General features: G+C 37.2%; 1 protein-coding gene across 1 annotated transcript; it reads left to right on the top strand.

The window, feature by feature from the left end:
* Positions 1-1,423: 1,423 nt before the first annotated feature.
* Positions 1,424-27,542, top strand: LOC114646051 (aquaporin-10-like). The gene is made up of 6 exons (XM_028794035.2): positions 1,424-1,811; positions 2,837-2,963; positions 17,443-17,580; positions 18,723-18,841; positions 19,711-19,928; positions 23,905-27,542. The coding sequence occupies exons 1-6, from the start codon at positions 1,725-1,727 to the stop codon at positions 24,215-24,217; spliced, it is 1,002 nt and encodes a 333-aa protein (XP_028649868.1). The 5' UTR covers positions 1,424-1,724; the 3' UTR covers positions 24,218-27,542.

The raw sequence follows: 27,542 nt of genomic DNA, 5'->3' as shown, positions 1-27,542 counted from the left end.
CTATGCCAAATGCATCTGGGTTGGGCATCTGCTCCGTCTATAGTTTCATGTCCAAGATGAGAATGTGGTGCTGCAATGCAATGCTGTCCGATGGGATTACCTTTGCATCCACAGTCAACTTAAGGTCTTGTCTTTAAATTAGCCAATAATCGATCTGTGTGGAGCGACTGTCACTGAAGTAGGTGACGAAGTGACTGGCTTGTTTCTTGTAAAAGGTGTTGACTATAGTGAGGTGGTGCATTTTAGTGTGATCCAAGATGTGATGGCTGTTGTGATTCCATTCTTCATATCCTTGTCCTCCATGCATTGCGGCGACGTGGTCATTTAAGTTGCCGCCAATGAGGATGTGTTATTCTATACCGACAGCTTGTAGATGGTTGTCGATGGAATCCCAGAAAGTTTCTTTTTCCTTCTCTTGGCATCCTGGTCTGTGATGCGTATGCTAAGATTATTTGCAAGGTGGTTGATCTGGATTCAATCTTGAGTGATACCAGCCTGTCTGTTATTTGGGCGACTTCAATGACATTGTCTCTCAGATGTTCGTTGACAATTATTCTTATCGATTTCTATTTAGCAGTTGTAGTAAAGCTGGTAGCCTCCACCAGTTTTTCACTTTTGCTCTCTTCCATTTCGTTTCTTAGATGAAGAAACCCCTGCATTTGAGGACATCTGCCAGTTCACGGGTACGACTAGTAAGCGTGCCGATGTTGATGTTGGCTAAATGAAGGTGTTGTACTAGCTTCTTTGGCCTATTTCATCCACCAATGGGTAGCCATCATGACTTCTTCACGCCGCTTAGGCAAGGGGTACACCCTAGAGTTGCAGAATAAGCTTTGAGAAGACATTAAGGCTATGAGATGCTACTAGAAAATACCAATCAATGTGTCACTTCTCCTGATGTTGGACCTCCATCGTTCGCCAAGGTCCATGGACCTTGTTGCTCGGTCAGCACCACTGGGAGGTGATGGTAGGATTTGGCCAACCAGTTGGTTACATCCCATCTGGATGAAATATGTTTAGAAAATAGGTGAATATTCTGGTGGAAGGTAAATAAAACAATGGCTTTGCATATAACATTTCTGTTCACACCATCTTTAATGTTCCCTGAAATTCTAAATGTATTCATTTTAAAAATAAAAATGAGAGAAATAAATCCTTGTCTTTGTAAAATACAGAAAAGAAATTTCCTCAGAAATCATGAAAGGGATCAATATTACCCTTCACTTTCTGCTGCTAAAATTTTTTTTGTTTCTTTGTAAGACAGAATTGTTCCTCTATAGTCTCTCCTCTATGACCTACACATTGTGGACAGAAGGGTTTCCGAGTTTTTCTTGCTAGTTCCTTATGTACTGTTCCTTAAAAGCTTTCACACACTAAGTAAATGAAACTGACAGCAGCTTTTGGCAAGGGTGCCGTTTTTGCCATGGAGTTAAACAGTCATTAGGAAAAGTCTCGCATGCTCAAATTGAAATAACAAGCAGCCTATTGTTCACATCTCCTTATTCACACGTCAGACAGCCAATGTGCCATATTTTCAAACAGAATGGAAAAAAAAATGCTTCTTATCAGCAAAGAACTGAGGAATTTACATTTTATAGCCAGGTAATTAGCCCCTATATCTCTGCCCACCTAGTGCTGCCACAAGAACAGGCAGCTCTGCCAGTGATGTAACTACTGAACACTCGGGTGGACCGGATTGAACAAATGAGGGAGAGTGAGAAGCCATGGAGAAAGTGTTCCAAGTCCTCAGGGTGAAGAACCAGCTTTTTAGGGAATGTCTTGCTGAACTTTTGGGTGATTACGTGCTGATAGTGAGTATTGCCTTCTTAATTCTGTTTTGAATTTACAAACATCTGAGTGATTCGACTTCTGGGAAATCATCGGATTTTGCTTTTGCATATTAGAGCAGTGAATTATATAGTAAGGACATGTCTACTATGTGTCCTGCGGTGGGTTGGCACCCTGCCCAGGATTGTTTCCTGCCTTGTGCCCTGTGTTGGCTGGGATTGGCTCCAGCAGACCCCCGTGACCCTGTGTTCGGATTCAGCGGGTTGGAAAATGGATGGATGGATGTCTACTATGGTTCAAGCCTTACATCTAAGGGGCTATTATTGATTCCTTATTCATTACAAAGTTTCTGTAAATTGTCTAATGACCTCATGAATAAAAAAAGCATATACTGAGCACTCCTACACTCTCATGTGCTGGATTTGTGAGGATCATGTATGGGTGGGCCATTTCACATCTCAGTAGTGACCAGATAGGTAAGCAATCTGTGCTTGATGGTGGAACAATAAGTTGTGTTTATCATTTCTTTATCATGCCTAAATTAATTAACTTCAGCCCTGCAGATAACCAAGAGCTGTAGAGTAAGACCCAGCTGCAATCTGTGCTTGATGGTGGAACAATAAGCTGTGTTTATCATTTCTTTATCATGCCTAAATTAATTAACTTCAGCCCTCCAGATAACCAAGATCTGTACAGTAAGACCCCTCTCAGCTGGAGTTGCACTCTTTTGAAGCAGTTCATCTATTATCAACATCAAAAATGTTATTAAAACCTAGCATTTTGGTAAAACATTATCCTTTCCAAAGGTTGAGTGCAATCAGAAAGTGACCTTGTACAAGTCAGTGCAATAACTATAAATGTTTGTTATATGCAATAAACCATAGAGCAGTCAGCTTCAACTACATTTCTTCTATTCATACGACTTCTTTGTGGTTGGCCTATTTTCCACCTCTACACTCTATTTGACCGTTTTATACTGTGTGCACCTTCATTTGGCTTCTGTTAATGAACAGACAGTGGTACGATTAGTCATTTTTTGTCATTGCAGATTTTTGGCTGTGGAGCAGTGGCTCAGGTCACCACAAGCTATGATACAAAGGGGCAGTTTCTTTCCATCAACCTGGCATTTGCTATTGGCATCACTTTTGGTGTTCACATTGCTCATGGAATTTCAGGTACACAAAGGGGGCTTCACTTGCAAAGCTGGGTTGTCATGTTAAAAAAATGCCAAATAGAAACCGTTTCATGGAGACAAATCCTTAACGCAAGCCTAAGAGATATTAGCTTTCACTGGCAAAAAATGTGTTTAGATTAATAAATGTACAGTATATATAGGTGTGGCAGTGAAAATTGTTATGGGCAGAATTTAAGAAAAGGCTGTAACTGTAATCTGTTTGAAAATGAAGAGAAAGAAACTACGGTATATATGCCCATAACAATTTCCACTTGCACATCCATATATACTATATGAGAGCTTATTTTACGCATCCATGTATTAAATATTGAAACTTGCTATTTCAATGTTAGGGCAACAGGGTGATGGTTCCTGTGGTAACTACATTGGCACAAAGCTTGAAGCAAAACTGCATGTTATGCCAATTAATACTTCATAATACTTTTTTGGAAATATATTTGTATTAGTTTTTCTTTCATAACCTACATACAACATGGAAATGGAAAGAGACAAAAAACAAACACTGGGTAAAAAAAAGAAATGTTACTCAGCTCAAAGTAAATCAGAAAAAGTACTGAGAAAAAGAAAAACAACATGAATTGGTAATTTCAGATGTGTGCCAAGTTACTGCTGTAAGTAAAACCTTTTGTCAGAATAACTGGCAGGTCAGAATAAATGTAAGAAAGCAAAAAGGAGTTTTCTTATTTAACAGTTCCCTAGGTAAGTTACATGGTCAAAAGGTGTAAATTCAAATGTATCTCTAAGAAAAAATGTTAATAGTGGGAACCCTTTCTAAAATCAACGACAAAATGTTTTTCCTCAGTATAATAAAGTTTTGTTTTTTTCCCCCAGATCATTTGTAATAATGATTCATTTGATTTAACAAATTTGGAAAGTACATCTGGGCCAGGGGACATTTACTTCTGTAGCATTGAAGGGTTCAGTGCAATTCTAAAAAAATGAGATTACACTGTCCCCAGAAAACAGTAATAGTTTTATACCATTAGACAACTCAGAACCCAACCTCACTATTACCCTTGAACAACATCCTCAAGTCCATAAATACAAAGTGTGGCTAATGGGACCTAAGGACTTGTTCATGTGTAGCTTGACTCTTCAGTCTTTATCTCATGTGCCTTCTTAAGGTATAGGAAGACCATGACGTACAGTGTGTGCACAGAACCATATTAATTAACATTATAATGGTTTTAATTTTTTCTTTCATTTGCCAATATTTGTAAGTGTAATTAGAACTTCTTAACTATGCTCCTCAAATTTGAAATTTAATATGCTATCTTAGCTGGCCATTGCAATTAAAAAAAAATAAAGCAACTGACTAAAATGGAATATTCTCTGTTACAACTGGGTATTATCTCTGTCAGTCTAACTTTTTGTATGTGTGTCTTTTCGGTGGCCAGATTGTATTCTAGTTGAGAAAAACAAATCAGCATTTAAGTGAGTGGAGGGAGCCGGTGTGATTTTTCAACTTTTTAAAATTGTTTGCTTAAGATTTGTTCTTTCCTGGTTGTTACTTTTAAGTAAACATTTGGTCAAAAACATAGTCATCCTAAATGATACAATTTTAGATTAGATAAACTTTATCAATCCAAGGTGGAAATTTCAGAAGGGAAAAGCATACAGTTGCAGAATCATAAAAAACAAGGTTACAGATTAACAAGACAAATAATACAACCAATCGATAAATAAATAAATAAATATTTATTATGCACAAGCTTCAAAATGAACTTTATGAGTACATCAGGAGGAAGCATTGAATTGCCTGATAGCAGAGGGTAGAAAAGACCTCCAGAGTCTTAGCACATTGTGGTGGAATGAGCCTGCGGCTAAAAGTGCTCCAAGAAAGTGCCTCCTGAAGGAGATGGAGAGGATTTTTGATAATGGCATCTATGTTTGCCCCGATCCACTTTTACGCAACAGCCTCCAGTGCGTCCAGCGTTCACCCTGTGATGGAGCAGGTTTTCCTGATAAGTTTGTTCAGGCATGGTGCATTTTTTCAGCTCAAGTTGCTTCTCTAGGAGACTGCAGCATAGGACACAACACTGGCTACCATGGACTGATAGAACATGTCTAGTAGTTTGGTGCTACTACTTTCAAAACCAGTCTTCTGCATAACGCTGTTTTATGCCAGAAAGCGACCACAGCATATCATCCTTAATTACAATCAGGTCTTTTGAGCTGAGCACTTCAAATTTATCACTTACTTCACAGTATTCACCTGTAAATTATCTTTTCTTGTATGTATTATTTACCGAAGACTGCACTTCACATTGTTTAATCATTGATTAATGACTTATTTCTCAAACTTAAAGTACCATTATCCTGCGGTGGGTTGGCACCCTGCCCAGGATTGGTTCCTGCCATGTGCCCTGTGTTGGTTGGGATTGGCTCCAGCAGACCCCTGTGACCCTGTGTTCGGATTCAGCCGGTTGTAAAATGGATGGATGGATGGAAGGTACCATTAGCATAACAATCTATTCAGTAGCACTAAATGTAAGGAAGAAACCAACACTGGGCAGGTTGCTCATCCATCAAAGGGCACACAAAGTGTACAAATTGATCATAAGATGCCAATTTAAAGTTACCAATCAACACTAACAATACACCTTTGTGATGTGAGAGAAAGATGAGTACTCAGGGGAACCCAGGCAGACCTAGAAAGAACTTGTAAGCTCCACACACCTCTGGCCAACCACACAACTTCAGAGTCTTGGGCTCAAATGCCAGTTTAGGTACTGTCTAGCTGCTATTTGATTTCTTCTGCTGTCTGCATGGGGTGTCCTTTGAGTACTCAACTTTAATTCCACATCCCATAGTGAGGAGTGTTAAGCTGATTGTGATTACTGAACTCTACTAGCCTGCGTGAATATGCCCTGAGATGGAATGGCATCCGGTCCAGAACTGGTTCCTGTCTTGAACCCAAAGCTGCCAGGATAGGCCCATTCCTGTGACCCTAAACCAGATAAACAGAGTTGAAAATGGGTGCATGGATGGAGCCCTGAGGCAGCAGCACTAACCACTGCTCCATTGCATCCTTTATTTCACTTTATTAATTTTGTAATTAAGAATGCAGGCTGTTCATATTTCATCATTCTCTATCCTATCCACTTAAGGTATTTTCAAATTCAGGTCACAGTAATTATGTTAAAATATAATTGATGAACGTGGCGATTTTATTGTCCTTGTACTCCTTATTAGAAATTTACTTGTGATAGATAGATAGATAGATAGATAGATAGATAGATAGATAGATAGATAGATAGATAGATAGATAGATAGATAGATAGATACTTTATTAATCCCCAAGGGGAAATTCACATACTCCAGCAGCAGCATACTGATAAAAACAATATTAAATTAAAGAGTGATATAAATGCAGTGCAAGTTAAAAATGCAAGGTGGAGAGTGTGAGGCAGGTATACCACCAGTCAATAACATTGCATAATGTTAATGTTTATTTCCCCCCACCCCAAAGGTGGAATTGAAAAGTCACATAGTGTGGGGGAGGAACGATCTCCTTAGTCTGTCAGTGGAGCAGGACAGTGACAGCAGTTTGTCACTTTACTTTGTCATTTTTATAGAATACATTGTAAAGATTATATTGTTTTTATTGTCTATTTAAGGGAGCACAGTTAAAATTTAATTCTTATTATTTTTATTTCATAATTACAATTACAGCTAGCTGCCCAATGTGATTTGCTTTGCTGTAATCACTTTCACACATATAACCTTGGACATTCACAGGTTTAACTACTCTGGGAATTAAGTGTGATTCATTCATTTACACATGTTAAGTTCCTGCGTTGACAGCATTCACACATGACAGTCTCATGTTGAGGCACAGTAGTCTGCATCTGGTCTCAGCTTGTTGATAACATTTTTTTTTCTGATTATATCATAAGAATTAAGGGCATTTGTAATTTGATTGTGGACTACGATAATTGTTTCATGTATGTTTGGCTGGATAATAACCATCTATTCTTCAGAGCTTGTTTTCTAAATAAACATTTCAGCTTTAACTTTCCTTCTGTCACTGATATGAGTAATTAAAACTGGGTTAAATGTAAATTGTAAAATGATCTTCTCTTTCTAGAGGGTGTATGGATATTGCATAGCCTTGCCATTTTCATTTAGTTCTGGTCTGGCACTGCAACCAAGAACCTATTAAACTGGGAGAGTTCTATGTCATGGACTGGAATCCTGACTTGTGCTGGTTCCTGTCTTTTTTCAAATTCCTCATACCATATACTGAAAAGGCCTTTTTGCAACGAGGGATACAATTTCTGTCCACAAACAAAGTAAGGGGCAGGGGTTATGGAAGATACTGACAGGTCAGGCAGAGCCTGGACCATAGGAAATGTCTGCTGCAGAAGACTGTCATGAAAGGAGGAAGCTTGTGCAGTTTGAAGTTAATTGAAAAGCCATCATCTTATAGATCACAAAGTTCATGCACATTAAGTGAGCCTAGTCAGAGGAGCTGTAACAGGAGTAACACACTGGGTTACCTGGAATGGTGTTAAGAGCAAAATGTGGAATTTCATGAGTGGTCAGGAGTCTATTACGGTTTGTCTTGTGAGAGGCTGAGAGAATCTTTATGTGGGCGATATACTATCTTCATTTTTTATAAGATGACTAAATCTTGAGGAGGGATGGAATTGAAACCTTGAGTTGACCTGATGGCCAGTGAACAGTCAGAATTGAGTGAGTTGAACTAATGCACTGCATGACCTGTGGTCATTGCATGTGTCCCATTGTCTTTTGCCTTGCATTTTTCAAAGTTTTATGTCATTTGAGAGGGTGAAATGTACTGGGAATAAAGAAATGAGAAAATGAGAAAAAGAAGTACAAACCCAGCAGGAGGAATTAAAAGTGTGTGATGGGCAGAAATTTGAAAGGGGCAGAAAGGTATGGACACCATACAGACCATGCCGTGGTTCATGATTTTTGGATAGTAGAATGTGCAGAATGCCTAAGAGACTTATTTGTGTCAGAACTGTGTGAGCAGTACAGCCAACCTCCCATGATGACGGAGATTATTGATAGGAACAGGATGAGGGCCTTATGTGATTCCAGGAGCTGGGTGACAAGGTCTCATAATGGATACCCTTTGAGTTTGAAAGTGGTGCTGGTTGTCAGTACGACTTTGGACAGGTTCTTCCAGAGTACAGGTGCTCTTTCTCTAGAAGGTTTTCTGATACATAAAATCATGAAAGGCATAACAATAGCAAGGGTTCTCCAAATGGGTCAGAAGCATTCTTTAACCTGCAGATTAGCAACATTCAATGCTTTTGCTAGATCAATGCAATATTTCAGTATACACTCAGACATTTGATGAATATTTGTGTCTTTTTCAATAGAGCTGATGAAGGCTGGGACATCAGGCGTCCCATGAGAGCTCCGTGGGGTAAGTGGCAAATAGATTCATTGATAGGTGCTCCTTGGAGTCCTGTGTTGTGCCCAGTGTTGCCAGGAAAGACTTCAGTCCCTGGTGACCACAAATTGGATTGAGCAGGTTTGAGAATGTCACATTATGATAAGTCAGTTGACTGTCAGTCCAAAACTGGTGAGAGTTTAATGCTTGGTGCGGGTTGGATAGGCTGATGAGTTCATGGAGGTGTCTAGACTATTATGTGGTCATATTTCATTCTCACCCACCGAAAATTAACCATTTTAATTAGTTTTTAGATTCATAAAGTAGTAGGCGGCAAAATTATGACTTTTTAGGGTAATTCACCTTTTGGTAAGTTGGGAATAGTAAAAATGTAATGGCAGTAGGAATTCAGTCCTGAACTGTGCCCTTTCTAAGTTCTATAACATGCTAGAAAAGCTTGAGTTTTTTTTTTTTTTTTTTTTTTTTACACCTGGCAGGTAGTAGGATTTAGATACTCTGTAGATAAAACAATCTATAATTTACTCACTGTGTGGAAATGACTTCATAAGAATCACTCAGGAAGCAATTATTTTACCGCACCTTCTTTTAAGAGTTATAAATGTCATTTATTTGCTGTAAATGATTAGCAACTTAAATTTAAGTGTTGTAATGACATAGTAGGCAACACCCTTCCTTCTTTAAAGAGTAATTAATGTTATATATTCACATGTATTTACTGTAAATGATTAAAACCTTACATTAAACTATTCTAACATTAAAGTAAATAGCAACCCCCCCTCAACCGGAGCTGAAAACAGGACTCATACAAAAAATAACCTTTTGTTCAAAGTGCATTGATTTGGATTTCCATCAATGAGTTGATCTTCAGCTAATTCAGGCAGCCCACGTTCTGCATTTCCCAATGCAAGGAATGGATTGCTTATGGCCAGGAATCAAGCAGAGGAGCTTTACTATACCCTTAAGATAGTGTAACTTGTGATCCACATTTTAATGAGACTTGAACTCATGGTATCACAACGGCTCCACATTTTATCTCACATAAACAAACACAACAACTTGAGAATTCAGAACTAGGCTCAGCTTACAAGACAACATAAATCCACTTTCAGCAATGACTATTTGCTAAGATGAAGAGCAGAATGGAGGGGTATTAATTACTTCCTATAATCAGGCTGCTCAGGTTGGGAGGTGGGCAATAATAAATTTTGAGTGGACACCTTTTCACATAATTGACTATACAACAGCGCAATAAGGGCTTGTGACTAGAGAGTGGGGTAGATGGACATATTTATTTGTAATGTTTTATTTTAATATTTTTAAATTTGCATTATGCTCTCATAATCATCTCTTCGATCAGGAAAGACATATTATTATTACTATTATTATCTGTGATTTCTCTAAGGTGCTTTGAATAGATAGATAGAGACTGCTAATCAAACATAAACTTTGACTTATTGGCATATTAAAGGCAAACTTTTTAAACTCAAACACATGAGCTGATAAGAACATAAGAACAGAACATGTAACATGAACAGTAATATAGTTGAAGGAATCTTCTCCAAAGAGAAAAAAAACATTAAAATGTACCAAACAATAAGAAAAAACTCGCTTTGCAAACAAAGGTGGAAACTTTCGTTATCTGACAGGCAAAACTGGAAATAATAGAAAGCTACTAATGATCCTGCTGCAATGTCTAACCAGTCACTTCAAAGCATCAGTCTTCTGTTTATTTGGACAGAAGCTCTAACAAACTCTTCCATGTCTATCTATGCCTTTTGCTATTAGTTTTTCATGAGCCAAAATCACCAAATTCTGTTTCCTGTCATGAGGTCAGGACATGTGACAGCAAAGAGAATGAACTCTTACATGCAGCTAAGGATGCGCATACCCATCACCATTGCAGTTACATACATATATTGCATGAGGTTTGGGAAATGCTTCCTTATAGACCTGTATATATTGGCACACAGTTAAAAGGCTTACATAATTGTCATGGGAGAATTTATTTAGCAGCTTTGCTTTTGCTAGTGGAATGTTGCAGACTATTGGTTGACATTTTCATGTCAGTGAGGAGGGGGTCAAGAGTGTCAAATCCAGAAAAGAATTTGACAGAGGTAGAAGACAATTTACTATCATCAGGTCAAGATCTTTCTTTGAAAATCTATTTTCTATTTCTTCAATAACTCAGTCTGCCCAGAATGTTCAGAGGAGATTTCCTCAAAGACTGGCTGGGAGTGCTTAAAGAATTCAAGTCAGTCTGACCAAGAGTGGAGAGACCAATGCTGTCAGTAAGCAGTTTGGTCATGTTTCTCTTTCTGTTTGCAGTGGGAGGGTATCTGTTGATATTTCAAAATCATCCCAAGAACCACCTCCTCAGAGATCTTTCAGTGCTTCCAGAGAAGCAGGGATGTCCTCCCCAAAACACCCACATCTATAGACTGGTCTTGCAACATGGAATTTATAGGTTTCAAGAATGTTTTCAAAGATTTTTTTAAACCTCAGAAAATGATGCTTCCTCAACTGTACTAGAAGCCCTGCTGCCTCTTTGCAAATAGCCATCGTAGCCCCACTGCCTTCAGAAACCTCAGACAAAATGTTCATGATAGCCTTCTGATTCTCAACAAGGCATTGTGTCACATCATAGTGACTTGTCCACTGGATTTCCAGTAACCTTTTAAGCAAGGAGGTATTATAATTCTGAGCTACATAGGAATGGAGTGACCCAGAAAGGTCAAAGAAGTTTTTTGCACATGGCTCATCCTGAACTGCATGAACCACTGCGAAGTACAGTTGATAGTTATAGCAGTGCACATATGTGCAGACCCTGCTTGTGTTGCAACAATGCCTGCTCTCTACCCTTATTCCCATCCATAACTGATGTCCCATCATAACATTGGCTGATTATATTATCAGGACTGTAACTATCAGTGGACAGGTGTTAGATTATTTCAGTGGGTATATATTCAGAATTTAGCTGAGTCAAGTCCAGCAAACCAATTAAATGTTCCTCTGGAACACACACAAACCGTAAAACTATTGATCAGATTCTCTATGTTACTTTAATCTGAGTCCTGTTGCTCAAATAAATTAATAAAATACTGTTGACTTAGGTTGTAGAAGGAATATTCTACTCATCTGAACTTCTTTCTAGTTCTAGGACATTTATGCCGTTGTTAAAGGTGCTAAAATGTTGAAACACAATTTTATTTTTATATCATTCACTCACATTAAACACACTATACCAGCTCTTGTACTGTTTTCCAATATATGAGCACAATGTGAAACACAAAATGTAGAAATGCAGTACTCTTGTTTATATATAATACTTTACCTTATACATAGTATTTAATTTTTTCAAGGTAAGCTCCAACCTTTTATTTTTGGATGTATGGATATATTGTACATACTGACACAGTCATAAAGGTATGCAAAAAGAGAGATTTAAACTCATTGACACTTTGTTCACTGTTGTTATGTTTAGTTAGAAGTATTCATTGTGAAAAATCACCATGCATAGCAGAACCTGCAATATTGATCCAGTGCAATGATTAGATTTCATATTTAAATGTTAAGAATCATTTACTGTTTATTTATTATAGTCAAAATGGGAATGGGAAAACTTCATGCAGCTTTCTTGTTGTTTTTTAATCATATTCACCTTTACCATTCAACATGTAACAAAATAGCACATAAGTGAAATATTTCACAAAATAAAGGATTTTGCTAATCAACAGTATAAACCCAAACTGGTGTATACAGTACATATACAAACACATCAGAAATTTCTACAGTAAATGTTCCAAACCAATACTTCATTGATCCATCTTTTATCAATCTGTCATACTCTTTTTATGGTTTTTGTGATAACCACAATAGTTATACAAGAACAATAATGATTAAAACAAAAAAAAAATGTAAGCAACTTGACAGATGTCCCGCATGTTGAAAAATTAGGAATGGTTGATGATACTTTCTTCAAAAGGAACTAGAACTTTAGGGATAACTGGAAACAGAATGAAACAGACAGCATTTTCCTAGGTTGTAGATAGACTATAAAAATAGTTTTAAGAGTTAAAAATAAAACTGTTGTATATTCCTGTCCTGACTCCAAGGCCCATGCCCTTTCATGCAGATACCAATGTTAGCTGCAGCCCTGTACATATGCTGTATTTATTCTACATAGTCAAGGTCATTTGGAAGTATGCAATGCTTGACAGGTCAAGAGTGTAAGGGTCAACATCATACACTTTCTGGTTTCTACAAGTTTGTAGATACACAAGATAAAATTCTCATGTGCTTCAACTTTGTTTATAATAATGGATTCTTTTGTTACATGAATATGGCTTTTGCCTTATGATTTGGCTTTGTTTACATGAAATTATTTTGATCATTGACTACTCCACTATGTTTTTTGATTTTCAATTTTAGTTCTACATGATGTGCTTGTTTATTAGAATATTGTCTTCCTGGTTTAACCTTTGCCTATTAACAGAACCTCTACCATTTTTCTGATTTCATTCTTATTTAAATACTGTACATCACAAATCCAATATGTAAGCACATGTAGAAATGATGAGCATGGAGCAGTAATATGAAGCAATATGTCACCTGCACAATGAGAGTTTTTGTTTTTTGTTTATGCAAGTAGATGCCTAGAAGTTTAATCAAGATTCTAAATAACACTGGTTACAGTGACTACACTGTCTGGTTCCACTTTCTAAAGCAAGCTACTCAGATTTTATATTTAAATCAGATCTTTGGGCTAGGGTATAATAGTTTAATACATGCAGATAAAATTATTGGTGTCATGAACACCTAGGAGGAAGGGGGTGTTCAGAGATGATCACAGTTTAAAAGGAAAGGTAAGAATTTCAAAGACCAGTGGAGATTACTAAACTGCGAGACCAAAAACAAGAGTGTAAAACAAAATTGTATACAAAACATAGAGAACATGTCATACCACAAATGCTAATATTATCTCAAGATTATTTACCCTAATTAAGTCTTCTGCAATTTGTCCTTATAGAAAAGATTTAAAAATGTACTGAAATACCCCATAATGCTATAACACAGATTCTTGATAATTGTGTGCAAATACAAAAAGTGAGTTTCTAATGCACGTTTAATAGAATAGAATAGAATGCCTTTTATTGTCACTATACACATGTACAATGAGATTAAAAGCAGCTCCTTCAGTGCAGACATATATGTAGAACACAACAAGTAAATAAACAAATAAACAAATGGTGCAAAACGTTGCAAAGAAGTTGCAAAAAAAGTTCTGCGATGCTATATACATATGGAAAGAATAATAACTATTGCCCTATTGGGTTATTGCACATAATTTAAATATTGCACAATAATGATGATCATGTGCAGTAAGTAGTGGATGTTGGACCCTGAGAGTATTGATATTATACAGTATACAGATATTACACAGTTATTATCAGTACCATTTAGATATTGGATATTGCACAGTTGATGGATAGAAGGAAGTCCAGGGGTTGGGGGGTTAGACTGTGTAGTCAGTGCATGTGTGAGTTATATATATATACTGTATATATTTTTTTACATTTTTGATTGTAGTTTTGCTTTTTCTTCAGTGCTGAGTTTGATAAGCCCTTTCAGGTTTACTTGCTTGCACCTTTCTCCTTCCAATAGGAACATTTTTTCTGCTCAAAGAATGATCTTTGATGACTTATGAGACTTTTATTTATGTTTCATTTAAGGGTAAACTTTGTCACAGATGTTTCTCCTAAAATTAATTTGATGAAATAGCTTTAGACATAAAGGAGGCATGAGATACAACTGAGGTAAAAAGAGTCAAAATTGGGAATTTGGGTTGAAAAGCAGGTCATATTTCGTGAGATCTTTTTCTAGAGTTATTGTAATCTCTTTTAAGACTTCATATTTTTTACTTATTATTATTTTACTTATTACCGGATCAATGCCTTTACTCAATATCTGAGATAAAGTCACTTACAGTTCTTTTACTTTCCCAGTTGGAGCAAAGGCAGATGAAGTGACTTTCTCACACAGTGTCATTAGTGGGATATGAACCCACAACCTCAGGATTTGAAGTCCAAAGTCTTGACTACTATTGCACATTGTCTGTCATTTCTTCTAGAATGAGTTTGATCTAATTGAGGCACAGGAATTTAAATTAGAGCAACTAGTTCAGGTAATATTATTCAGAAGCAAGGACTATAGTTTGGTAATCACAGATTAAAGTGTTTATTTTCACAAACTCCTGTCCATACATTTCACCAAATATTACTGAGCACACAATGCAAATACTTTTAAATTGCAAAAAAAAAATAAAACATACATTATTGGAGAATCCATTGTGTGGCTTTGCTGAGATCTCTGCTGTAACTCAACAGGAGACATTTGTGAGAAGAGCATTTTTTTATCAGGAGAAAAATCCGAGAAGCATGAAGTCACCATTTGTCAAATGTCTCCAATTTATTTCTTTCTTTCTGATCTCATTGTTGTCCAGGAGAAACCAAAAAGATATTAAAATGTCTTTTTTGATTTTTCATTCCTATGGACTGTCTTGCTCAAACTGAATGTTTTGTCTTACTCATTTGTTGAATGAATTGACTCATTTCTTCTATAGAAAGATCTTTGCACTCACAGCAGTGTCAAACATATTTCACTGACTTTGAACTTTTAGAACAAACTGAATCTGGTTTTTGCACTTACATTTACATCTTAGAGTAAAACTAAGATGGTTCATCTATAACGCAATTTCTGAACATGACAATACTTATTGTCTTACAGTGAAAACTGCAAAAATAGGTTGTATTTCAGCAATAAGAGAATTGTCTCAGAGATGATAACAGTAAGGTGATACAATATACAAAGAAGGAAATAACTCTCAATTCAAATTTTTAGTCTAAAGTCAGTGCGTAACTAAGGGGAATATTAAAGAAATACTAAACTATTTGCAATTTACACAGACAAGCGGATCTTAAAAAGGCTGAAGTTAATTAAATCTCAGATAGTGGATAACATTGATTCAGGAGTACTCATGGAAACTAATCATTAAAATACTGTAATGAGAAAGGACAACAGTGGGAGTGGGTGGGAAATCCCATGACCACAAGGTGGTAGTTCTTGGAGTGGGGGAGGGGCCCAATGTATTAGCTATGCCACTGAAGGACAAGAAGGAGGGAATAAAGTGTTGGGAACATTCTACATTCTGGTACCGTGTTTAATGCAAAATAACATTGGGAAAAAGAAAGCAAAAGTTCCAAGCGTATTATTGTGGATGTTGTGCTTCCTTGAGTGCCTCTCTTTTCAGGCTATGTGGTTGCTTCTCTGTTGTGCAGCTCGGTGCTCTTCGTTCTGTGGTTCACAATGAATGCCAACTTATGGCAAAATAGTTCTTTAAAGAGCCAGAAGTGACACCAGTGGGCTTTGTCCTCCAGGCTATTGGCAGAAGGAGGTAGCTTGTTAGTGATCATTTGTGTGCAACAAATACATGAACTCATTTTGAAGAAATTCTTAAAAGCTGCAAATTAGCCAGAATCATTCCATTAAATAAAAAGATGATCGAACCAAAACTGTCAACTTGAGGCCATTTGGCTTAATGTGTATTACTGGTAAAATGAAGTAACCAGTTAAGGGTTTTATGAGTTAGCAAATAAAAAAAAGTCTTGATCAGTGGGTGCATATGATATTATTTAACAAGACCTTCTAAATACTTTTGAAATAAATACTAAAAGAAGCATGAATTCAAAGCATAGTGTGAGGAACATTTTCAAAATTATTGATGCTAAATGTTCCCTCAGAAATCACTGCTCTTGCCACTTCTGTTTTTAATTTAAGTAATGATTTTTATGATCATGTTGCTAACAAAGTGGTTAGATTTACAGCTCATAGTAACCTAGAGGCATTGGCAGATACCATTGAATCAGCAAAATCATTACCAATGGACCTGATCAAAATTAATATTTAGACAGATATGTGGCAGATGAAAGTTAAATGTATGCTTTTTGGACAGGAGATTAAAATATTACATAAAATGGCATAATTTGGGAAGAGTCTATAAGCTAAACATACACATAATGAGTTATGTTGAACTTACAACATAGAATCCTAGAATAATAGGATGTTGGCAACCTTGAGCACAAAGCAAGGCAGGTTATTCTTAATCTGTACAATGGACTTGTTTATAGTATTCTAGAAGAAATGCAAAGATAAGGTACAAGATTCATTCAAGGCCTGTAGGGTATGAACTATAAGAAAAGATTAAGGATTAGAATATGTTCAGTTTAATTTAGGGATGATTAAGAGGCTGCATGGAAGAAGAATTTAATTTAATGAAATGCAGTTAATATGGTAGATGGTGGTTGTTTCTTTAAAATGAGATGTTCAACCAGAACAGAGATGAGAGAAGAGATGAGAGCTGGTCAGGAATGAAGTTAATACTAATGTTAAATACTAATGTTAAAACATATTTCTTCATAAAGTAGATACATGCAATACAGTAGATTACCATACACAATAGCAAAAAGTACTTTGCAACACCTTGAAATCAGGTTGTATTGGAAAAGGCCATTCTCAACAGAATATTTCTTAAAATGTTATGCTCTTATTCTAAATCCTTTTAGCAATTTCACACACATTAGGAAAATAGAAAGGTAGAACAAATATATGCTTAAACGGAAAGTTCTCACTCTTTAATAATTTATGTTTTTTTTTTCTTGTACATGCATTTCAGACAAGGTGCTGGCTCACAGCTCCGGTGTCCTGGGCTCAAATATTAAACTAATTTCTGTCTCTGTAGTATTTGCACAGTCTCCCTGTATCTATGTGTTTTTCTAAATGTATGCTGCTAGGATGGCCTTTAACCCCATGACCCTGAGTTGGATTTAGCTCTTTTGACAATGCATAGGTAGAGATTTTCCAACAATTAAATTTTACTTTGCTTGAAGATCTTTCTGAAACAGAAATTAATTTGAGAGCAATCTCACCTGCTAACTCAAGGCAATATTTTTTTTCTTCTTTTTTGAACTTTCATAGCATATCTGGCTTTTAAAAGTTGTATTTTTGATTTTGTTAGGTGCCCATTTGAACCCTGCAGTCTCTCTTGCTTTTTGTTTAATTGGTCGCTTCCAATGGAGCAAGCTTCCCTTCTACGTGTTATCTCAGATTATTGGTGCATACCTGGGTGCTGCCACTGTGTTTGCACAGTATTATGGTGAGAATTGTATTATTATTGATTTCTAAATAATGTATAAGAAATTATTTCCTAGTATATGTGCAAAGAACAAACATATTGCAATGTGTTCTTTAAAAATTACAGTTCTATGGAGTCATCTGAATGCCTGTGCCTATGATAGAAGTAGTAAGACAAAAAAAATATGTTGGTTAAAGAAGAATGCATTTTTCTTTGCATGTCAGTTTAAAACATATTGTGACAGTTTAAGGGTCTCCATGACCTATTGAACCCTCAGATCAGACACAAGATAAAAGTACAAATATTGAATTTATTATAATAATAATGTGCGCAAAGCACCCTCCTCTCCACAATACTCAATAAATCCAAGAACAATAATCAATAAACAATCCCCCACTCCCAGACGCTTAGCCACCCTGCCTCCCAACTCAGCTCAATCCGCCTGGGATTTCCCACAGTCCTTTATAGTCCTCGACCCGGAAGTGCTTCTGAGCCCTCAGTCCATGTGATTATCCAGCACTTCCGGGTCAGGTAAAAACTTCTCTTTTTTTCTTCAGCCTGGAAGTATATCATTTCTTCCGTTCCCGTGACTTGGAAATACTTCCGGGCTATACGGAAAATATAAATCCCTGGGCCTCCCTACAGCGACTCCTGGCGGCCCCCATGGTATCCAGCAGGGCTGTGCATTAAAACTCCAAGGTCCATGAGGCCCTGCTAGAATTCGGGGCACCTCCATGTTGCAGGGAGGGCTCCATCTGGCGGCCTGGGGGTATTGGCCGGGATGAACGGCCGGCCATATCCCACAATATTTACGACATATTTAGTCTGTATATAAGTGAGCTTCAGGCACTATGCAGCATGCAAGTTATTTTTATAATGGCAGGAAAAATCTTTATTTTAAAAACATACTAAATAGGTATGAGCATATTTTCAAGAATTTATCTTCTAATCTGAACAGTTCTTTACATACTTTGTTTTGAGCACCTAGCACCTAAGGCTGTAACATAACAAAATGTGGAAAAAGTGATGCTCTGTGAATACTTTCCGGATGCTCTGTACATGTGTGTGCAAACTAGTTACGGTCACAGAAAATAATGTGTGTTCTTCTCCTCTGGCTATGGCTAGAAAACTGATGTACTGTATCTAAATATTCTGTTACTCAGATGCTATCATGAGTTATGGTGGTGGCAATCTGACTGTCACCGGCCCTACAGCAACAGCCTATATCTTTGCAACATACCCTGCAGCATACCTGACAACAGCAAATGGATTTGTAGACCAGGTGAGTTACACCAACTGTCTGAAGACCCATCCTTCTATCTGTAACGCTGACTTTTTCCATTTCATGACAACAGGAATCCACAGTTTCTACTGATGCTTTTTCTGGTTTATGTCATGAACCTAAGCAAGGGTGACACCCCAGACTATCTTAGGTATCTCAATGATACAGAACCAATAAGCAGCTGCCAATTAACCAAACATTCATGTCCTTGGCATGTGTTAGAGAAACCCATGTACACTTAGAGGGAATGTATCAACTTCACATACAGTGACCTGGCTACTATTTGACCCCAGTTTACTGGAACTGTGAGGCAGAAGTTTTAAGAAATGTACCACCATGGTGCTCTCATGATATAACATCCTTCCATTTTCTAACTATCTTATCTAGTCAAGGGATGCCAGGGCCAGACTCTGTTCTGGCAGCGACAAACACATGGCAGGAACTAAGCCTGAACAGGGTGTCAGCCCTTTGCAGTAGTCATTCACACACACACTCACACTTACACTAATGGAGCCCATTAATTATCCTAACATACCTTTACACATTTCAAAAACAGGTAACTGCAGAACATGAAAGTAAACTATGCAGATACATGGAGAACACCATGGGGGATATCAAGAGGATAGTCACTTTAACGTAGTGCTTAATGTCTCAACATTCATTGCATTCTCTTTTATTCCTTCGAAAATTAAATATTCCTGTTCATGTGCTTTGTAACAGTGTTCAGCATTCTCAGTACAGTAAAATCTAGGATAACTGTACATTTTGTATGATTGCTGATTTTTTTTGTAGAAACACCGTCATATTCACTATGAAAGCACCATTTTATGATAAAATACTATTGGTCTTATTATGATTTTTTTTTCTAGGTGGTTGGCACTGGCGCTCTGCTTCTCTGTCTTATGGCTCTTGTCGACACTCGTAATTCACCTGCTCCAAAGGGACTGGAACCTGCATTAGTGGGAACAATTGTTCTTGTAATTGGAATTGCAATGGGTTCCAATTGCGGTTATGCTATCAATCCAGCCCGTGACCTGGGACCACGGCTCTTCACATATACAGCTGGCTGGGGTTTGGATGTTTTCACGTAAGTATGAGAAGTAAATGATATTTTTGAAATTTGTTCACTTGTGACTTCGGAACATTGTGCAGTTCTGATAATGACAGTGAAATTAAACACTCTGTTATGATCCTTGCAAATTTATTACTTATTTATACAATTTACTGAATGCAACCTACTACTATAGCAGGTGCAGACATCCATGGTCCTGGACAGCCACAGGGGCTGTAGGTTTTCATTCTAATGGTTCCTTAATTAGATGCCTCCTCTTATGTTTAAAAAAATGTGCCCTTTACTAAAAAGCATTGACCCTACCATATCATAACAAGGGATGCTAATTAGAGAAAATAAAGTTTAAGGGAATTATAAAAACAAGGAGCAAAACAAAGTATAAATGACCAGGGAAACCAACAAAAAATGGTGCCACTTGGGCCTTCTAATAGAAATACTAAGCCCTCAAACTGAACTGACCTCTAATATTTAGGTGGCATTAAAATCCTTTGTATTTTTCACACCAAGGACTGGAATTACTTCCAAGGTTTGAGTAGCATTCCACTTGCTCCAGACACACTACTTCACATCTTTCACCAGTAGCCCTTGGTGCATTGGCACCCCTAATAAGAACTTAGAAGAGAATAGACCATTCAACCCAGGAAAGCTCACCAATGACATTCTCCTAGATACTCCAAAATCAAGTGTGAAGGTCTCTACTGTAAGATCCTACTCTCTGCCACATCACTTGGTGATGTATTCCATGTGTCTTTGATTGTTTGTGTGATCGTTTCTAACATTTGTGCAAAATTTGCCCTTAACAAGTTTTTAATTGTTTCTCCAGGTTCTTGTTGAATAATTTATTTTAAAATAACAGCAGAGCTCTACTGTACTAATTCCCTTCATAATTTTAAACACTTCAATGGATAATTTATTTTAAGATAACAGCAGAGCTCTACTGTACTAATTCCCTTCATAATTTTAAACACTTCAATCATGTCGCCACTTAATTTCTGTTTGCTTAAGCTGACAAAGTTCAGATTCTTCAATCTCCTCTCATACCTCTCAGTGCCATAATCAGCCTGCTCACCCTTCTCTGGACCTTTTCTAGTGATACTATCTCTGATTTGTAATATGGATACCAAAACTGTACTCAATACTCCAGGTGTTACCTGCAATGTATGATCTGTTACTTTATGCAAGAGTTCAGTAAGTATGTCTGCTACCTATGCATCAATCAGAAACTGCAAGTAAGCAAAACTCGTAACAGTCAGTCAGTAGTCAAACGTAATCACTCCACAAAATAAATTCTGTGACATGTGCTAGATTTCCAAAATAATACCTCCACTACGTCACAGCTCAAAATAAGCATTTACTTGTGAATGATTTCATTGTGAATGATTCCACTTTATTTTATACTTTCATTTATTTAATGTGATGCACACATTATGGCAAACTAAGTTGTTTGCTTTGTACACAGCCATTTTTTATTTCACTATTATCATTTTCACAATTTCATTTTCTGTACTTAGACAATAGTACATAGCATGATTATTTTTGTTGTTTGTTTTGCATTAAAGCTTATGTAGTTTTCATTCATTTATACATTATTGCAAGGGAAATTAGAAGAAAACTCAAAGTTTTCACTCAGAATATAGTTTATCAGGAAGTACAATTAAAAGCCACTTAGATAAATGTGCTGCCAGAATCTTCAAAATAGGAAGCCTGAGGGGCAGCATATAGAGGGAGGTACACATAGATAATTCTTTGGAATCAGATGATACCTCTGCAATATATGACTCTAGAATCACCATGCATTATGCGTGTTATGACCTTAACTAGTATTGTTTTAGCATAAACTTTTCTGACTTTAACTCTTCACATTGTGCATTATACTGTAACATTCTATTAGCCTAAAGATCTTGCCCCGCTGTGGTTTCTGCCATATTTTGAGGGACAGCACATTCTGTAACATCCTAAAGTCACACAGGAAAATGTTGGGATGAGTGCCCTTTATTATCCTGGGAGATTATAGTTACCCACCTTGGATGTAAAAGAATATTACTATACTCTGTACATTAGAACAATTGTGACAGGTTGGGTCACGTCAGGTTGGGGAGTATGCACTGGTACAGCGCTTTGTCACAATCACCACACGACGAAACAACTTGGGATCCAGGTTGGCAACCCCCACGGCAGACATGCGACCCAGTCCCACCCTCTGGAAATGACCATCTATCTATCACAACCAGGTGTTACTTGGGTGTCCCCTTGGCCTGGTCCAGCCGCCTGGGTCCTCAACAATGAGGATCCTGTGAACCGGGCCACACTCATGGAATTGAGCCACATGGCTGTAGTGCCGTAACTGATGCTCCCTCACAATGCAGGTAATGTGCCTCATTCGGGACTCCATGAGCAACCACTCAATCGGCACAAAGTCAAACCACTGGTACCCAAGGATTCTCCAAAGAGACACAGTACCGAAGGAGTCCAGTCTTCGTCTCAGGTCACTGGATTGCGTCCATGTCTCGCAAACATATAGCAAAACAGGAATCACCAGGACTCTAAGGATTTGGACCTTCATCCTTTTGCAAAGATATCATGAGTGGCACACACCCCTTTCCAGCAACCTCATGATCTCTCATGCTCTCTCAATCAGTCTACTGACTTCATAGGAAGAGTCACCAGAGACATGAATGTCCTGCTAAGGTAAGGTCCTGCTAAATAAACATCTCGATGAAGTCGACACTCTCTCCACAGATACACACACAAGTGGTCATTAAAGGCCTAAATGTGACAAGAATGGGCAAGTCATTTCAACCAGCACAACCACCTTATTCACTTAGATTCTCAAAAATAACATCAGGTCAAGATTAGAACAATATTACTACTACTACTACTACTGCTAGTACTACAACTGCCCATCTGCAGTGCAACCACTTGGCATGGCAACACAATGTTGTAATTGCCAGCATGTACCTAACCTGGGTGGCTTCCCTTCTGACAGAGGCCTCTGGTACTATATATTTACATTTAACCTACTATTTAATTAGTCATTTTATATCTTGAGTAACATTTAGGGGACATTCACATATTGATAGATTTTTAAAAAGGAACCGAGTTCCATTTTTATCTAGTGCATTTTTATGGGAAAAGTAAAGTCTTTAGTTTCCCTTTCAGTACTGCTGCTGTAGCCTCTTCCAACTAGTCCACTCCTTCACTTACATCCTATAAACTGTCTCTATATTCTTCCTTTTATTGGTATAATTGCCCTCTGGGATGCCTCTGTCAGTGTTATTGGGCAGAGTTATATTGTGGATGGCTCCATGTGATTAACTGTGCCTTCCTTCTTATTTCCTAAACTTACAGTCAGAAATAGAACACTGCTACAGCAAGCCTTCCTGTTGTAAAAGAAAACGGTGATGGCCTCTCTCATCATAAAACACGGCGTGGTATAGTGGCTAAAGCTGACAGTTGAAGTCCTGTCTCAGAGTAAGCCACTTAACCTGAGTTCCAACTGTAAACAAACAGATGTTCCGAGGATTTGTAATTATAAAGTGTCTGAGTGGTGGGTTACTATGGTAGGACTCGAGGTGTCTGAGTGGTGGGTTACTATGGCAGGACTCAAGGTTCCTCTGTGTACCTTGGCTGCACTTACAGCCACTAATGTGTGCATTCATTCTGGCTATACTGACAGATAAAAAAGGAAAGCTCTGTATGACATCAGAAGGCATAAGTAGCTGAGGTGTCTAAATACTGCATGACATAATGCAGAGTCATGTTTACTGCATCTTTAGCTGACCTATTGGCATGGTAAACAAACTGTTGTGGGTCAAGAAGAGAATTTGTGGTGGATGTGAGATGCTGAAGAATCAGACATTCAAATGTCTTTATTACAGAGGTCAGTTCCACTGGCCTGTATTAATTTAGACAAGAGTATTTTGCTTCTTATATATCACAGTACATATTCATTATCTTTGCCTTTATTACATTTAATTGTATTTCTCAACAGGGCAGGAAATTACTGGTGTTGGGTGCCTCTGGTTGCTCCTTTGGTTGGTGCAATTTTGGGATGTATCATTTATCTGCTCTTCATTGAAATTCACCATTCAAGAAAAGAGGATGAAAAACAGACAAATGAGAGAGGCAATACTGAATATGACATTGATCTGGATGAATGGAAGCCCAACAAAAGGAATCTAACAACACTTACAGCATCTGACAAAGTACACATCATCAACAACCCCTTTCAGGAAGGACAGTCAGAGAACTCTGATTGGAAGAAGTCATCGTGTAATGAAGAATGTATTGTCAATAGATTTTAAAAGAGACCCAGAAAAAGACTATAATTGGAATTGATTGTCTGAGGTAGACTCATGAATAAAGTAAAATGCAGGAGGGAAAATGAACTCTACAAGAATAGTCACATATAAATGAAAAAGTATATGATGAGTAATTTCCATCTTTGTTGTCATAAGGTCACTTTGTACAGTCTTCAGTTGCAGATGATAATACATGGTACAGCTTCTGTTTTAGTGCTGTGGACGAAAAGGGACAGTCATGAGCAGTCCCTAAACTCAAACAAAAAGAAATGAAAAAAGGATGATTATTAGAAAACTAGTAATAAACAAAAGGGTACAGAAAGGTACAAAATAACCTCAACACAAAACCACAAATTTTAGAGCTTCTCTAGGAATACTTATTAAGTTAGTCACATGCTGTTGAGTAGTTTGGCTGCTCATTTGCCTACCTGTAAGTAACATTTGGATTCCTGTCTCCCCCTTCTCTCTTTCTCCTTTCAATCGCCTGTCTTCCTCTCACCAATTCACCATTTGCCAGACATTTACTACTAACTGTACATCAAGTAGTAGACTGAGGAAGAGGCTTTTAAGACATTTCCAGTCACTACTTCCAAAATCTTGTTTACATTAACATTTTGTATCAGAAATGTCTTCTGCAATACCTGACCCCATCCTCTTAGATCTCCATCTAGCAGTTACAGGTGTCTCTACAGTTCTGAGTTCCTGCTCCCATTTGAAGGGACAAGTTTTCACCAGGTCACCTCTTAACCATAAGACATAGCGGGGGGCCACATATATTGTAAAGGGCTTCTCATTGCTGTTTCTAGGTGATTGTGGGATTTGTTTTAAATGAACAAAGAACTCCTATTGCCCTGTTTTCTATCTCTGTGCCCCCTGAGCTAACACATCTAGGGCATCTCTCCAATTAACATAACCTCCATTACTCCATCCTTGCCCTCTGCTGACTGCAATGTTGATTTTACCTGGTACCCCTTTACCATGCTCTGAAGACTCTTACAACATACAGGAGGCATACATGAATTAGTTTTACTTACAGTATTGAAATCTTTAATTGTGAGTAAGTACAGTTTTTTTTCAGATGTTTTTATATAAAATAAGCTTTGCTATGAGGCATGTGTCCAGCAGGAGGTGGATGCTCCCTGGGAATCTGCTCTTTTTAAAAGTGCAGCTACTACAATCATCTCTCCCTCCTACAGCAGACATATTAAGAGAAATATGGCACAAAAGAAGAGATATTTTTCACTTGTTTTTAAATGCAGCTATCACTCCTATACATTATACATATACAAATATACTGTATACTTTGAACAGTAAAATTGTCTTACATTTCTTCATTGGAGTCTACAAAAATTGTATGTTCACCTTTGGCAGAGCTGGGGGGATTTTTCTAGGCATAGGCTAGATAGGATATCTTTTGTCTGCCCATTTCTGAAGGTTTAGCTTTAATTGGGTCATCACATCTCATGACAATTCTTTGTTCCACATGCAGTCACTCACATTATTCTTGTGATAAATGTGATATGTCAGTTAGGCTCCATTCTTATCGATTCAGCACGTTCTTTGACCATTCATACATGGCTACCAAAATTGCACCTGTTTCAACCTTGTTTTAACCACTCCTTTTACAAATTTAATTTTGTTGCAGTTTGCTACTGCTTGTGGTCTCAGTCAGCAAGTCTTATATGCTGAACTACAATTTTTTTTTAAATACAGATATGTAAGCCTAGCAGAAGGAGTATTAAAAAGCAATCAGACACACAGATTAGTGTCACTTTAAACTCAAGTTGTTTTCTATAAAACACTAACAATATACTTGTAAAAAATCTCTGAACAGGAATGTCTAACTTGCCTCTTCTGTCTTTACTCACGTAGAAAACGCATATAGTTTAAAGTTTTAACTGTGTAGAATGCTGCAGTTCACGAAAACCTGCAATATCTCAAATCCAAAATCTAGTGAACTGTACAATTAAGCTTGTTTGAAGAAATAAATATAATAAGAGCTTAAGAAGCCAACTAAGGTTTCTTAAATTTAATTAAAGCAAGTCCCATTGCCAATTTATAAGCTTTGAATTAGTGTAAGGTTAACATAACCATTAAGTCTCTTTAGCCTTAACTGAAAGTGTAAATTTACACTGTGGACATTTCTACTCTTTGTAGTGCAGTATATTTCAACATACCTGCTGTACGTCTCTGATTTTGTCATATCTCAGCACTCGGTTTTCTACAAAAAAACAGTGCACTTACTTTAGAAGGTGCCTTTTTCCTACATACATTATTCATATTTTTGCTCTGTGTTCATTATCTTATCATTCCAATACAGAATAACACTGAGTTAGACACAGTTAACTGTTGTATACTATTTGCACATTAACCACACTGCTAACAGTTCATAGTGAGACTGGCAGCTGCTCAGCAGTTACTCTGGTGATTAGACAGCCATTAATGAGTGTGAACACTTTGTAACTGGGAGCACTAAAGACAGAAATATGAATGCAATGTGATTATCCAACAGAAAATGAGTCTCCTTTTAGAAAGGCAATAATTCAGTGTTTAAATCAATATGACTCAATTATTATTCTAAACATGCAATTGCTAATAAAAAAGTAAACTTACAATTACTAATTCAGGACAGCACAACCTTCAAATGTATTGTGATTCAAATCTGCTAGTATCCACATTTCGAATTCTGCTGAGCATGTACTTTATCTTCTCTTTTGTGTCTAATTCTGCAAATATAATCTAAAATGACTGACAAGCTAATCAGTTAATTTTAATAAGCTATGCTTAATGTTGGTCTTTAATGTAATGCCTGGAATTTTAGATAAAAAAATGATGTATGACTGAAGCCTTTTGTTCTTGAAGGCAAATTTAAATGGCTAATTGCATTTTTGCATACATTGGAACACTCTGTTTACTTCAGATGTTTTTATAGGCTCTGAGCCCAAGAAGGCAATGTTTGGAAACATAAAACACTCAGCAAGTCCATTACAATATATGCTAAGAACATAAAAGTGTGCCTTCCATGTAGGACTCTTTCTTATGCAAAGATGAAGGTCTTACTGTACCTAGACTGCTTTGGTTCTGTCACAGGTAAACATAGCTTTGAGAGTATGGCAAGCCAAATGATCATTTAGAGATGTTTTTAAAACATTACAAAAAAATCTCTAAATGATATTTCAGCATGCCATATGAAAGAGGTGTTTCCTTCATATGAAGACACTTCAAGCCTACTGTGTATTGTTGGTCACAAGAGTACAATCCTTCTCACACAAATTTAAGATTCTGACATCTTCATGTAAAAAGATCTGATCTAACTCCACAAAACTGG

The sequence above is a fragment of the Erpetoichthys calabaricus genome, chromosome 2 (genome assembly GCF_900747795.2).
Source record: "Erpetoichthys calabaricus chromosome 2, fErpCal1.3, whole genome shotgun sequence".
In the NCBI taxonomy this organism is placed as follows: Eukaryota; Metazoa; Chordata; class Cladistia; order Polypteriformes; family Polypteridae; genus Erpetoichthys; species Erpetoichthys calabaricus.
This window is presented reverse-complemented; position numbering and strand designations above follow the sequence as displayed.

Coding starts and splice junctions, on each gene's coding strand:
- LOC114646051 (XM_028794035.2), top strand. CDS start 1,725: ATGGAGAAAGTGTTCCAAGTCCTCAGGGTGAAGAACCAGCTTTTTAGG. Junction 17,581..18,722: donor TGTGTTTGCACAGTATTATG/GTGAGAATTGTA, acceptor TCTGTTACTCAG/ATGCTATCATGAGTTATGGT. Junction 19,929..23,904: donor TGGGGTTTGGATGTTTTCAC/GTAAGTATGAGA, acceptor ATTTCTCAACAG/GGCAGGAAATTACTGGTGTT.